Source organism: Convolutriloba macropyga, chromosome 1 (genome assembly GCF_964194025.1).
Source record: "Convolutriloba macropyga chromosome 1, txConMacr16.3, whole genome shotgun sequence".
Lineage (NCBI taxonomy): Eukaryota > Metazoa > Xenacoelomorpha > Acoela > Convolutidae > Convolutriloba > Convolutriloba macropyga.
In genome coordinates this window covers 65,859,336-65,874,368 of record NC_134468.1, presented here as the reverse complement: position 1 = coordinate 65,874,368, position 15,033 = coordinate 65,859,336, and the positions used below count along the sequence as shown (strand labels likewise).

At 37.2% G+C, this 15,033-nt stretch overlaps 1 protein-coding gene across 1 annotated transcript in view; it reads right to left on the bottom strand.

Annotated features, from left to right (window-relative positions):
* Positions 1 to 15,033, bottom strand: part of LOC142341731 (endoplasmic reticulum transmembrane helix translocase-like) — an 89,911-nt gene that overhangs the window by 36,884 nt on the left and 37,994 nt on the right. Inside the window, exon 8 of the mRNA XM_075392905.1 lies at positions 14,658 to 14,877. Within this exon, the coding sequence (XP_075249020.1) occupies positions 14,658 to 14,877 (220 nt within the window). The remainder of the gene's footprint in view (positions 1 to 14,657; positions 14,878 to 15,033) is intronic.

Below are 15,033 nucleotides of genomic sequence, written 5' to 3'. Positions count from 1 at the left end.
ATTGAAAATATTTGCACGTTTTGTAGAAAAAAAGCTAAAATGCGTGATATTTAAATGTTGACGTCCACTACCATTAGAAACTATGCAGTAAAATAATATAAACCCCTAGACGAGGCTTCTTGATACCTAGGGCTGAAAAAACACAAAAAATGACAAAATTTTCAAAAAAACTTGGGAAAATTTGTGAAAATTAGTAAAAAAAAGTCGTGGCGCTACCTGTTCATCCCGTTTTTAAGGACGAAAAGACGAAAAATCGGTCAAGAGAAAAATCGCATAAAAAAGACCGACAGGACTAATGTAATTGCTACAAACTTCGTTTGAGAGCAATTAAAAAAGAAGGGACGAAGACACCGGACAAAAATTGCTACAAAGCAAAAAACGATTTCCATTTTTTAATTCCCCCAAATACACACACTGACACTCATACACAAAAACATAAACCGACTAACTTTGCAAGAATTGATCTCGAACGCCAGACGGCATAATGTAGATTAAAAATTTTCCAAGGCTAGAAAAGTGAAGGTACCCGACACGGGTTCGAAGCCTCGACCCTTAGATTAGCACTCCATCTTCGCAACTGTACTATAAACGCTACAAACCACCATCTCTCACAATCGCTTTTATGTTATCAATAAAAATATTCAAGACTGAAAGCAACTCAGATGACGCAGAAATAAAAAAGTAAAGCGTGAAAAACTTACTTGAAAATGAAGATTGTTCTAGAAAAGCGCGGAATCTGTGACGCTTAAGTTTTACAAAAAAGGTTTAAAATTATTAATTCAGACTTAGTTCGGGAGCAATTAAAAAATGTAGTATCTAGGACAGTACATCATCGCTCTGTGCGAGCATTCTTTCAAGCCCTCATAGCCTCGTGGTAAGTCTTTTGTCCCGGGTTCGGTTCTCACCTATTTACTTTTAGCCTTTTAGGTCAATAACCTCTCTCGATATGTTCGCTTAACCATGCTGCTCGATACGGCTCTTGAAATGCGCTTCGAGATGCTTCTTAAACATGCAAAAATTTTGTCCCATTTTAGAGCTCACGCGTTTAATATATAGGATTTTTATACAAATCAACTGAATTGTAAGTATCTTAGCTGCACAATTGAATTCTGGGTAATCAAGCAAATAATCAGTCTAAGCCATTGGGCAGCATATCACTCCTTGGACATTTCTCGTTCTACATCAATTGGTATCTATCGTTTTTTGCAGAGTTTTGTGACTTAAATCAAATTGGTTTAAACAGTCTTTCCGCTCACGTAACCATTATGGTCTACTCTCATTTAATGACAAAAGAAACCCTTACTCCCCTCCAGTTGGATATGCATTTAATGAGAAAACTCTGCACTAATCAGGTAAAAGCATCTGTTGTCATTAGTTAGGCTAATCGGGTAATTATCATATTTGCGTTCCCACGAATTAATTGGTTTGAAATTGATTAAGTCAATCGGTTGATCGCAACGCTAGAACCTTCCAAGAAAGCATCTCTTCCGTCACCCAGACAAGCTATTCTCTTTATTTTCCTTTGAGGTTTCAGACCAACCACGAACTTCAGATGACAGCGGCAAGAATTTCACTCCGGTTTCTCGGCAGTCAGCGGAATGGGCAGCTAGTTTGCGGTCGCCAGCATATGTTAACGCGTAACCGATTTTATCCGCCCCATTTTCAATGATTGCTGATTGCAGGGATGACACCACTGTTACCTCAAGCGCTGCTGGTTTTCCTTGTGTCCAGGAGTGTAAAAATACGTCTGCAGGTTGGGATTGGCTGCTTTTTCTTCGAGCGAAGGGCTCAAACTTGGAAAGACACAGGTAGAGAAAACTTTATCTCTGAGACGGTCGTAACGATGAATATTATCTCCTCGTCCTCCACATGTTAAAGAATGGTCCCCGTATATATCAATGACACCATTTCTACAGCAGGGACAGTTTCGGGTAGCATCATATATAGGGATACCCAGCATATATTTGACGCAACTGTGGAACTCTTCCGCTTCCAAATGCAGTCCCAGTGCGGAAATAGGAGGCGTGGTTAACCAAGCACCCGCATTAGGAGCAACAAGAGACTGCAAACGAGCTTCCTCGCACATTTTTGATCAAACTTTCTCTGAATTTTCCTCTGAATTCTCCTATCTACATCTTGAAATCCAACAAGACAATTCGCGTTAACTTCATTTTCCAGAGTGGGTTTCATCCCAACAATAGCTTTCACTATAGACGAAACGGACTCCACTGAACTAATAAAAGCAGCTAGAAGTTGATCACTTGAGCATCTCAAACCCCATCCACAACTTGATGGGCAGGTTTGCTTGTTTCCATTTGTTGCACGTAACGTTTCCCTTGATTAGTGTTTCTAGACAATCCCTCTGTGAACTGTCAAACTGAAGTAAAACTTTAGTAACTGAGGGGCTTGGTTAAACTCTGCGTAGAGAGTACAACAATTTGAGAGTACCAATACAAATTTTAAGTATGCCATAAGCTGCATGAGGATCGTCAAGTTGCTGTAAGCGATCTAGGAGAGGCTCAGTTTTCCCACCTTTTTGGATAAGACTTTTGCATGACCAGTCTCCGTTCCAATTGGCGCCCCGAGTACTTCAAAACCTTCAGGATCAGCACGCTTAATGTTTTGATCTGAACTGCTCATGGTTTGGGGGGACCACAACGTACATTTTGAGGTCTTTACGTTGAATCCCAATTCTTTGCCTTCACTTTCCATAATATCAAAGCTATGCATTAGTTCGGCTTTAGTTCCCGCCAAAATGCGGTCGTTAAGATACCAAGAGTTCTGCAAGAGCATGGGGACTTCCTGCTTAATCTTGTTAATGAGAGGCATGAGAGCCAAGGGAAACAAAAGTGGCCCAGAGGATACACCCTGTTGAACCCCACTTTCACTCTTTATTGCTTGCCCGTTGTAGAACAGTGAACTACTGTGTTTTGCGTAGCACGAGCTAACAAACGGATATATACATGGTATTTGTTTCAGGCATTCTAATAAAACTCCCTGTCGTTTTCAAAATCTATCTGGAGGACTCCTAAGCCTTCTCCCTCTCCATATATTAGTTTTGTTGCGTGGACAATAGATTCCACGCCTCCCTAATGGCAACTCCAAGTTGATTGGGACAGAAAATTTCATATGCTTCCTCCTTTGCAAATGAAACAAGACATTTAGCCACAAGATGGCGGAAAACTTCTCCGACATCAATAGTTCGTACACCTGTTTTCTTTTTCTTCAGAGCTGTTAGAGAGGCATTGCAGAAAGTTGCTATATCTCCAGGAGTTGGCTTCATCAAGAAAATTGGAGACCCGTCCAAACTGCTTAACCACGGCCGTTTGCCATTTTGTCTCAAAACGAGGATACCCTGGCGTTCTTTTTTTTACGACAAGTACCAAAAAGAAGACAAGTCGCAACTAAAATAATCTTCAATTTTCGCATGAGAATGGACAACAGTACAATTGACGATCAGCCCTCCTCGAGCACACAATTTTGACGCAGTGTGGTAAAAACCAATTCACACAGCCAGACTGCTTGTCTCGCCTCCATAAAGGTTGTCCATCAATGACTACAAAACAACAAACCCTTCATGAAAATTATAGGGAAGAGACTTTATTAAATGCATACCACAGCTCAGAGGCAAACCAAAGAGCAATAAAACTTATGTTGATCTGAAGGAAAATAAATCGTTTCGCTCTACAAATAGTACAATCCCAGGGCAATTTGACAAATGGTTCCACCCAATTTGGCACACGCGAGTAAAAACATAGCTGGCGGATTGTCAGAAACTAACCGCAATAGCTTCGTAGATCTGCAGTCTCGGAAAAGAGTAAAAAATGACAGACCAAAAAAATTTGAATCTTTTCATTGAAGGCTGAGAAGTTATATTTTGATTAAGAATCTGTATAAGTTATTGCTGCCTCTATTCGATTCTCTCAAATAACCGTCATTTAGAGTGACACATATTCACTTGACCGTATCTCTTTGAATTAAAATAAATAAAAGTCAATTTAAAGCCAGGAAGTCACTTTTGAGAGTGAGGTAAGTCACGTGTGACCAAAAATTTAACCACGCGAATGAACAAAAAACTCATTCCACTAAGAGCGAAAAATGAAGTCACGCACGCACTTCAGTTAAACATACATGAACGAATGAACAAAAAGCAGATTCGAAGTGGTTGTGACGTCATGTCATATGGTCGTAACAAAACTCTTGACGACGAAATCATAGCAGGACAAGTCCTGACGTACATTTCAAAGAATTTTCATTGACTAAACAGAAAATTGGACCTAGAAGGGACTATGAATGAATTGGAAAGGACATTTAGAAAATCCAATCCAAAAAATCGAAAAAAAGTAAGAATCAAAGTGAAATTGCCGCATGTGAACAAAAAACCACTAGCGAGAAAGCTTTTGTTCAAACACCGTTTTATCACTCTACTTTAAAAATAGAGCAAAAAACATTCACTCCGCAAAACCACTCGCTTTTTCGCTTTACTTCCGGTTTCGGCGTGACCAAAATCACTACTCCATTTGACTTCAAAAATCAAGAAAATGTGTGAACGGATCTTGACAGTCGGAAGAATTCAAGAAACGACTCAGATAAAATTGCCCAGACTTATGACTAAACAACTACAACTATTGTGAACCACAAACCTCCACAAATGCAATAAAAAATTTGAGAAACAAGACATTTAGCCATAAGACCGCGGAAAACTTCTCCGACATCAATAGTTCGTACACCTAATTTCTTTTTCAGAGCTGTTAGAGAGGCATTGCAGAAAGTTGCTATATCTGCACGAGTCGGCTTCATCAAGAAAACTGGAGACCCGTGCAGGCTGCTTAACCACGGTCGTTTGCCATTTTGTCTCAAAACGAGGATACCCTGGCGTTCTTTTTTACGAAAAGTACCGAAAGGAATACAAGTCGCAACTAATATAATCTTCAATTTTCGCAGGAGAATGGACAACAGTACAATTGACGGTCACCGCTCCTCGAGCACAAAATTTTGACGCAGTGTGGTAAAAACCAATTCACACAGCCAGACTGCTTGTCCTCGCCTCCATAAAGGTTGTCCATCAATGACTACAAAACAACAAACCCTTCATGAAAATTATAGGGCTGAGACTTTATTAAGTTCGTACCACAGCTCAGCAGTAAACCAAAGAGCAATAACACTAACGTTGATCTGAAGGAAAATAAATCGGCAATTTGACAAATGGTTCAACCCAATTTGGCACACGCGAGTAAAAATATAGCTGGCAGATTGTCAGAAAATAGCCGCAATAGCTTCGTAAATCTGCAGTCTCGGAAAAGAGTAAAAAATGACAGACCAAAAAATTTGAATCTTTTCATTGAAGGCTGAGATGTTATATTTTGATTAAGAATCTGTATAAGTTATTGCTGCCTCTATTCGATGCTCTCAAATAACCGTCATTTAGAGTGACACATATTCACTTGGCCTTATCTCTTTCAATTAAAATAAACAAAAGTCAATTTAAAGTCAGGAAGTCACTTTTGAGAGTGAGGTAAGTCACGTGTGACCAAAAATTTAACCACGCGAATGAACAAAAAACTCATTCCACTGAGAGCGAAAAATGAAGTCACGCACGCACTTCAGTTAAACATGCATGAACGAATGAACAAAAAGCAGATTTGAATTGGTTTTGACGTCATATGGTCGTAAAAAAACTCTTGACGACGAAATCATAGCAGCACAAGTCCTGACGTACATTTCAATGAATTTTCATTGACTAAACAGAAAATTGGACCTAGAAAGGACTATGAATGGATTGAAAACATTTAGAAAACCCAATCCAAATAATCGAAAACAAGTAAAAATCAAAGTGAAATTACCGCATGTGAACAAAAAACAACTAGCGAGAAAGCGAACTTTTGTTCAAACACCGATTTATCACTCTACTTTAAAAATAGAGCAAAAAATATTCACGCCGCAAAACCACTCGCTTTTTCGCTTTACTTCCGGTTTCGGCGTGACCAAAATCACTACTCCAATTTGACTTCAAAAATCATGAAATTTTGTGAACGGATCTTAAAAAACAGTCGGAGGATTTCAGGAAACGACTCAAGTAAAATTGACCAAACTTATGACTAAACAACTACAACAACTATTGTGAACCACAAACCTCCACAAATGCCATAAAAAATTTGAGAAACAAGACATTTAGCCACAAGACCGCGGAAAACTTCTCCGACATCAATAGTTCGGTTCGTACACCTGTTTTCTTTTTCTTCAGACTTGTTAGAGAGGCATTGCAGAAAGTTGCTATATCTGCACGAGTCGGCTTCATCAAGAAAACTGGAGACCCGTCCAGACTGCTTAACCACGGCCGTTTGCAATTTCGTCTCAAAACGAGGATACCCTGGCGTTCTTTTTTACGAAAAGCACCATAAAGAATACAAGTCGCAACTAATATAATCTTTAATTTTCGCAGGAGAATGGACAACAGTACAATTGACGGTCAGCCCTCCTCGAGCACAAAATTTTGACGCAGTGTGGTAGAAACCAATTCACACAGCCAGACTTCTTGTCCTCGCCTCCATAAAGGTTGTCCATCAATGACTACAAAACAACAAACCCTTCATGAAAATTATAGGGCTGAGACTTTATTAAGTTCGTACCACAGCTCAGCGGCAAGCCAAAGAGCAATAAATTTAATGTTGATCTGAAGGAAAATAAATCGTTTCACTCTACAAATAGTACAATCCCAGGGCAATTTGACAAATGGTTCCACCCAATTTGGCACACGCGAGTAAAAACATAGCTGGCAGATTGTCAGAAACTAACCGCAATAGCTTCGTAGATCTGCAGTCTCGGAAAAGAGTAAAAAATGACAGACCAAAAAAATTCGTCTTTTCATTGAAGGCTGATCTGTTATATTTTGATTAAAAATCTGTATAAGTTATTGCTGCCTCTATTAGCTGATCTCAAATAACCGTCATTTAGAGTGACACATATTCACTTGACCTTATCTCTGAATTAAAATAAATAAAAGTCAATTTAAAGCCAGGAAGTCACTTTTGAGAGAGGTAAGTCACGTGTGACCAAAAATTTAACCACGCGAATGAACAAAAAACTCATTCCACTGAGAGCGAAAAATGAAGTCACGCACGCACTTCAGTTGAAAATGCATGAACGAATGAACAAAAAGCAGATCTGAAGTGGATGTGACGTCATATGGTCATAACAAAACTCTTGACGACGAAATCATTGCAGGACAAGTCCTGACCTACACTTCAAAGAATTTTCATTGACTAAACAGAAAATTAGACCTAGAAGGGACAATGAATGGATTGGAAAAAAACATTTAGAAAAAAATCCAATAGAAAAAAATCGAAAAAAGTAAAAATCAAAGTGAAATTGCCACATGTGAACAAAAAACCACTAGCGAGAAAGCGAACTTTTGTTCAAACACCGTTTTATCACTCTACTTTAAAAATAGAGCAAAAAACATTAACGCCGCAAAGCCACTCGCTTTTTCGCTTTACTTCCTGTTTCGGCGTGACCAAAATCACTACTACAATTTGACTTCAAAAATCATGAAAAAGTGTGAACGGATCTTAAAAGAACATAGTCGGAAGAATTCAGGAAACGACTCAGATAAAATTGCCCATACTTATGACTAAGCAACTACAACAACTATTGTGAACCACAAACCTCCACAAAGGCCATAAAAAATTTGAGAAAGAATAGAAACGGCATTCAAAAACCAAAAACAAATTGAAAAAAAAGAAAAACTTAATGACTTTTTTTAATAGTACGAGGAAACCAAGTCGAAAAAAGTTTTTTTTGCAATAAGTGCAATGAAAAGCTTGCAAAACAATGGGCAAGTCATAATAGGCTAAGAATCTAAAACACAGAAAAACTGCAAAAATAAGAAATGGTTAAATATTTCAATTTTTCCGTGAATTTTCTTAAGAAAAAAAGAATTTATACCAAAAAACCTTAGCCTGAATATTCTTTAAGTAACAAGCTTTTATTCAAATCCCACTTAAAGCATTAAAACACCGTCTAAAATCGTCTAAAAATCAGCAAAACTGATCACAAACTTTCAAATTAGCATCAAACTCAAATTAACTATTTGAAACCTTCAATTCCTATCGGAACAAGCCTAAAACTAATACAATACCATAATCAAACCTCATAACCATCGAAAGTTGCAAAAGAACTGCTTTTATAAGCCGCACATGAAAAAAAATTCAATCGCTTAGAGAAAATTTTTTCACACATCAATTTCTCGCTCTCTCAAAAACAGCGGTTTGAACAAAAACCACTCTCTTTTCGCTCCGCTCTTCACTTTTGTTCAGAACCAAAATCACTCCAAATTTTTTCACGCGTTTCATTTCCCGCTTCAAAAATCACTCCAATAAAATTGATTAAAAAAGGACTTCTCCAATACTCCTCTTCGAGTCGTAAAAAAAGACAGCGCCCCAATCCAATTCAGATTCTATAAATTGTAAAAAGCAAGAGAACGCCAATAATAGCGCCAGCTATCGCTGTGCGGCTATTAAAAACATAACCGACTACCGTCGGGCCAATTGCTCTCAAACGACCGGCGAGAAGCTGGCTTCGTCAGTAGCTAGCCACGGTTTAGTGAGTCTAGCGTTAGCTTGATTCGACTCTGCAACTTTTATTTTTCTAGCTTTTAGTAAACAAATCAAAAAACTGAAATTCAAAAAAATTGCAAAATATTGCAAAATTTAAAAGAAAGCTTCCAGATTTCGCAGTGAAAAGATTTAAAACTACCTTTTCTCTCCGGAGTTATGTCAAGTAACCCATCTGCAAGACTTCAGAAACTTCGTTGGCCAGTAATGATCGTTAGACTCAGAAAAGGACAAAAATACCCAAAAATTTTGAAAACTATCGCAAATTTTAACTATCGCTCTCAAACGACCGGCGAGAAGCTGGCTTCGTCAGTAGCTAGCCACGGTTTAGTGAGGCTGGCTTCAGCTTGATTCGACTCTGCTTCTTCTTGCTAGTAAATAAATCAAATCAAATCTGATATTTTAAAACCTGAAAATTGCAAAATTTAAAAGAAAAGCTTCCAGATTTCGCAGTGAAAACGTTCAAAACAACTTTTAGTCTCTGCAGTTATGTCAAGCAAACCATTTGCAAGAATTGAAAAGCTTCGTTGGCCAGTAATGATCTTTAAACTCGGAAAAGGATAAAAATATTCAAAAATTTTAAAAACATTCGCAACTTTTAACAAAATCTTGCTAAAATTCAAGATAATAAAATCTTCAAAACCATTTCATTGTCTCAAGAGACTATCCAGTTTCCATATTTCAAGTTTTGAATAGTTTCACTGGCTCAAAGATTCATAATCTTGGAACACAATTATTTTCCAAAAAATTGAAATAAAATTTATCAAAAAATTGCTAAAACGGGAGTCATTAAATATTGATAACCATACTATTAACTCTAGAAACTATGCAACAGTTTATCATCAAACCTTGGAGGAGTTCCCTAAGACCCTGGTGCCGGAAAAATGATAAAACATCCAAAAAGATTCAAAAAAAATTGAAAAATTGCAATTATATATAAAAATTGCTGATATTAAATTCTTGAAAGACATTCCATTACAGCTAGAAGCTATGCAGTAACCAATAACCAAAACATAGAGGAGGTTTTTTGGCTCTTGAAGCTAGATACACCTATAAAAAAATTTCAGAAAACTTAAAAAATTGCTAATATCAAAAAAATGCTAAAATTTGTGATATTAAAACGTTGATAACTATTTCATGGTCCATAAAATTTTTCAGTAACTTATTTTTAAACCCTTAAGGAGTTTTTTCTGGCCCCTGGGTCTTGAAACACTTGAATAAGTCAAAAACAGTCACTTAATGTCAAAAAAATTGAAAAAAATTGCACGTTTTGTCAAAAAATGCTAAAATTCGTGATGTTAAATGTTGAAATCATTCCCCTACCACTAGAAACTATGCAGTAGCCTATTATGAAATTTTAGAAGAGGTTCCTTGACAACTATGGCTGAAATAACTCAGAAACAGACAAAAATTTAAAAAAAACTTGAAAAAATTGTGAAAATTAGTATTAAATTGCGTGTTTATAGCGATCGGTTGTTCGTCAGTAGCCACGGGGGGGGGGGGGGGGGGGGTGCTTATGGGAAGGGAGAAGGGTGGGTAACGGTGGCGTGGGGGGCAACATTGCGGTAGGGGGCAATATTGGGGGGGGGGGTCAACAGTGGGGGTGTCTTCCTTCAACCTCTAAGAACCGCCCTTCACATCATGAGTATAAGTCTCCAAAACAGTTTGAGCTGAAACAGACCTGAAAGGCTCTAAGAGCACTTAATGCCCGCTGGGCGCTGCCTGTTTATCCCGTTTTTAAAGGACGAAAAGTCAAAAGCGTCAGACGAAAAATCAGTCAAGCGAAAAATCGCATTAAAAGACCGACAGGACTAATATAATTGCTACAAACTTTGTTTGAGAGCAATTAAAAACCAAGAGAAGGCCAATAAGAGTCCCAGCTATCGCTGTGCGGCTATTAAACAAAATTTCTAGAAGCTTTAACATTCAAACGAGCACTGGTTTTGTACAACGCACGGCAGTCCGACTAGAAAAAGTCTTTGAAAATCAAGGTGCTACTTCTCAGGGAGCGACTGAGAGCCAAAGGTTGCTAATTCCATTAGCTCAGCAAGAGAAAGAAGAATCGAAACTGAAACAACAACAATCTAAACATTAAAATTTCTGTAGTACAATTAAGATGCTGATAGTTCAGATTCATTCAATCAAAATAGTGCTTCAACTCTGATGTTTCTTGACGGGAGTGTAAACGGTAGGTAACCACTTAACCCGCAACCATCCCCCAAAGCAATACATTCCCAATTCACATAGGTCATCTACATATTCTCTGCGGAATTCATATCTGAGCTTGGTTTTTCTTGACTTCGAAGGTCAAGTTTTTCAATTTCCATTCAAAATTTTTGCATAAATTCTAACAAGCCTTACTCATTCATCCTGAAATTACGGGCTTATACCAATTTTTGGAACTCATATATAAATAATCCTACTGACGTATACAGTGTCACTCAACAGAATTCGCTATTACAAAACAGTTCTCTCGCAAGCTCGACATACAGGGAACAACATAGCCAGCAGATTGCCGGAATAGCTGCGAAAGAATAGACCTGCGTGCCGTATAATAGAGATAGAAACAGAGAAAGATCTAAATTGAAAAAAAATGACGCATCTCAAAAAGACGCATCATCTAAAAACTTGTTAAAATTCATCCCGCAGAAGCCTCTTATTAGGGACCTTTACTGTACATATGAGTTCCTTTGACCTTAAACAAATTCAAATTAAAGTTAAGTTATAAAGTTCAAAAAATATTTAATTGAGTGAGGTAAGTCACGTATGATCAAAATCTAATCACGCAAAAAAATTACAATGTAAGAAAATAGCACGTGGGTCTGGGGGTCATTAAAAATTTATGCTCAGTAAGCTGGGGGGGGGGCGAAACAGAAGAGATCCGAAAATTCTTTGAATTGTACGTCAGGACTTGTCCTGCTATATTTTTTGTTTCGTCGTCTGACGCTCTTTTTCGTTTTACATTCTTTCACACAGCAAAGCTGAAAAAGTACAATTTTCTGAATGACTTCTTCTTCTCACTAACGGCATTTGCGCGCGTGACGCCATTTCTCACTCGCTTTTGAAAAAGTTTTTAGGTTATTTGCGTGATTAGATTTTGATCATACGTGACTTACCTCACTCAATAAAATGACTTTTGCACTTTGAAACTTAAGTTAAGTTTGAATTTATTTAAGGTCAAAGGAACTCATTTGTGCAGTAAAGGTCCCTAATAAGAGGCTTCTGCGGAATGAATTTTAACTAGCTTTGTTAATTTATCGCTGAATGTTTTTTACCTCTTTAAAAATTGATATGAAGGTCTTTTGCGAGACAAAATTACTTGTTATGACCATTTTATGAGCTATATGTTTTGGTACTACAAACACAAACACGCAAACTGATACTAATTTTTGCTATTTTCGTTTTTTTTTGAAAATTTGTCAGTTTGAAATTTTTAATAGACCCAAACCATTTAGTGAGTGGTTTGCTGGGGCCATAGTGAATAACTCGACCATGTTCCAGTGACTTTTTAAAGATATTTTTCACATTTTTCATGATCTTTAGCCCTCTCAGTCAGCCCCATTTCTCAAGTACAATTTTCTGAATGACTTCTTCTTCTCACTAACGGCATTTGCGCGCGTGACGCCATTTCTCACTCGCTTTTGAAAAAGTTTTTAGGTTATTTGCGTGATTAGATTTTGATCATACGTGACTTACCTCACTCAATAAAATGACTTTTGCACTTTGAAACTTAAGTTAAGTTTGAATTTATTTAAGGTCAAAGGAACTCATTTGTGCAGTAAAGGTCCCTAATAAGAGGCTTCTGCGGAATGAATTTTAACTAGCTTTGTTAATTTATCGCTGAATGTTTTTTACCTCTTTAAAAATTGATATGAAGGTCTTTTGCGAGACAAAATTACTTGTTATGACCATTTTATGAGCTATATGTTTTGGTACTACAAACACAAACACGCAAACTGATACTAATTTTTGCTATTTTCGTTTTTTTTTGAAAATTTGTCAGTTTGAAATTTTTAATAGACCCAAACCATTTAGTGAGTGGTTTGCTGGGGCCATAGTGAATAACTCGACCATGTTCCAGTGACTTTTTAAAGATATTTTTCACATTTTTCATGATCTTTAGCCCTCTCAGTCAGCCCCATTTCTCAAGTACAATTTTCTGAATGACTTCTTCCACTCACTAACGGCGTTTGCGCGCGTGACGTCTTTTCTCACTCTGTTTAGTAAAAGTTTGCTAAAGAGAGTGAGAAATGACGTCACGCGCGCAAACGCCGTTAGTGAATGGAAGAAGTCATTCAAAAAAATTTACTTTTTCAGCTTTGGTGTGTGAACGAACGTAAAACGAAAAAAAGCGTCAGACGACGAAACAAAAAATATAACAGGACAAGTCCAGACGTACAATACAAAGAATTTTTATTGACTAAACAGAAAACTAGACCTAGAACGGACTATGAACGGATTGGAAAAACCATTTAGAACAAAATCCGATCCAAAAAATAAAAAAAACCGTAAAAATCAGAGTGAAATTGCCGCATGTGAAAAAAAACCACTAGCGAGAAACCCAATTTTTGTTCAAACACCTTTTTCTCACTCTACTTTAAATTTTGAGCGAAAAAATTTCACGCTGCAAAATCACTCGCTTTTTCGCTCCACTTCCTGCTTTGACCAAAATCACTTCTCCAATTTGACTTCAAAAATCATGAAAATGTTTGAACAGATCTTAAAAATAAAAACATAGCCGGCAGATTGCCGGAATAGCTGCGAAAGAGTAGACCTGCGTGCCAAATAAGAGATAGAAACAGATACAGATCTAAATTGAAAAAATATCGACTCCGCTCAAAAAACTAGGCTAAGAAATATTCAGCGATAAATTAATAAAGCTTATTAAAATTCATTCCAGAAGCCTAATTCAAATTAAACTTAAGTTTTAAAGTGCAAAGTCTTTTTATTGAGTGAGGTAAGTCACGTATGATCAAAATCTAATCACGCAAATAACCTAAAAACTTTCGCTAAAGCTAATGAGAAAAGACGTCAGTCACGCACGCAAACGCGGTTAGTGAGAGGAAGAAGTCATTCAAAAAATTTGACTTTTTTAGCTTTGCTGTGTGAACAAATTTAAAACGAAAAAAGAGCATCAGACGACTAAACAAAAAAACATAGCAGGACAAGTCCTGACGTACAATTCAAAGAATTTTAATTGACTAAACAGAAAAACTAGACCTAGAATGGACTATAAGTGAATTGAGAAAACCACTTTAAATCAGAAAAAAACAGAAAATCAATGTCAAAATGCCGCATGTGAACAAAAAAAACACTAGCGAGAAATGAAAATTTAATTAAATTCAAACAAAAAAACTAGGTCTAGAATGAGCTGTGAATGGATTGGGAAAACCACTTAGAAAAAAAATCATATCCAAAAAAACGAAAAACAGTAAAAATCGGAGTGAAATTGCCGCATGTGAACAAAAAGCCACAAGCGAGAAAGCGAATTTTTGTTCAAACATCGTTTTCTCACTCTACTTTAAATTTAGAGCGAAACAATTTCACGCCGCAAAACCACTCGCTTTTTCGCTCCATTTCCTGTTTCGGCTTGACCAAAATCACTACTCCAATTTGACTTCAAAAATCATGAAAATGTGTGAACAGATCTTAAAAAAAGACAGCGCCCCAATACAATTCAAATTCTTTGAATTGTAAAAAACCAAGAGCACCGCAATATAGCTACGCTCAGCTTACAGCTTCGCAGCTTTAAAAAAGACAGCGCCCGAATACAATTCAAATTCTTTTAATTGTAAAAAAAAACCAAGAGCAACGCAATATAGCTACGCTCAGCTTACAGCTTCGCAGCTATAAAAATATAACAGAGTCATAAGTTAACTAAGTATGAGGGAAATAAAACTCCTCATTCGCTATTGCAAGTATAGGCAAAATTGTCACATAGCCATCCGTATTATGGGGAAACCGTTGTTCTGATTACACAGATGTATATTGGCTAAGGAACCTATCTTGATAATCCAGGACAGGCATTTGAAAAAGAAGTCTTACTTTTAGACAAGGAAAACTGTATGGCTGTAAAAGTTGCCTTCTCTAGCGGGTCCCCAATTAGTGTACTGCTGGCGTCTTTGCCCGACTTATTGCTCGATGATAAATTTGCGTCTGATGCAGCCGTGGAAGTCATGTGACCCAGACTGTGGCAAGTCGCCAAGGCCTCTAAGGTTGCTTTAGGGAGTTCATTAACTGAAGCTATTCTTCTTTCATGAGCCAGCTGAAAGAGAGGCCAACTTCAAATTAGGTCTGTTTTAAAATTTGCAAGTCACTTGGAAATTATTAGAATCTTTCATACATTTGTCGAATAAATAGCAATTTGTAACGTCAATGCACTAGTGCATTGCCGTCCGTATCAATTTTTTCGTGATGTTAA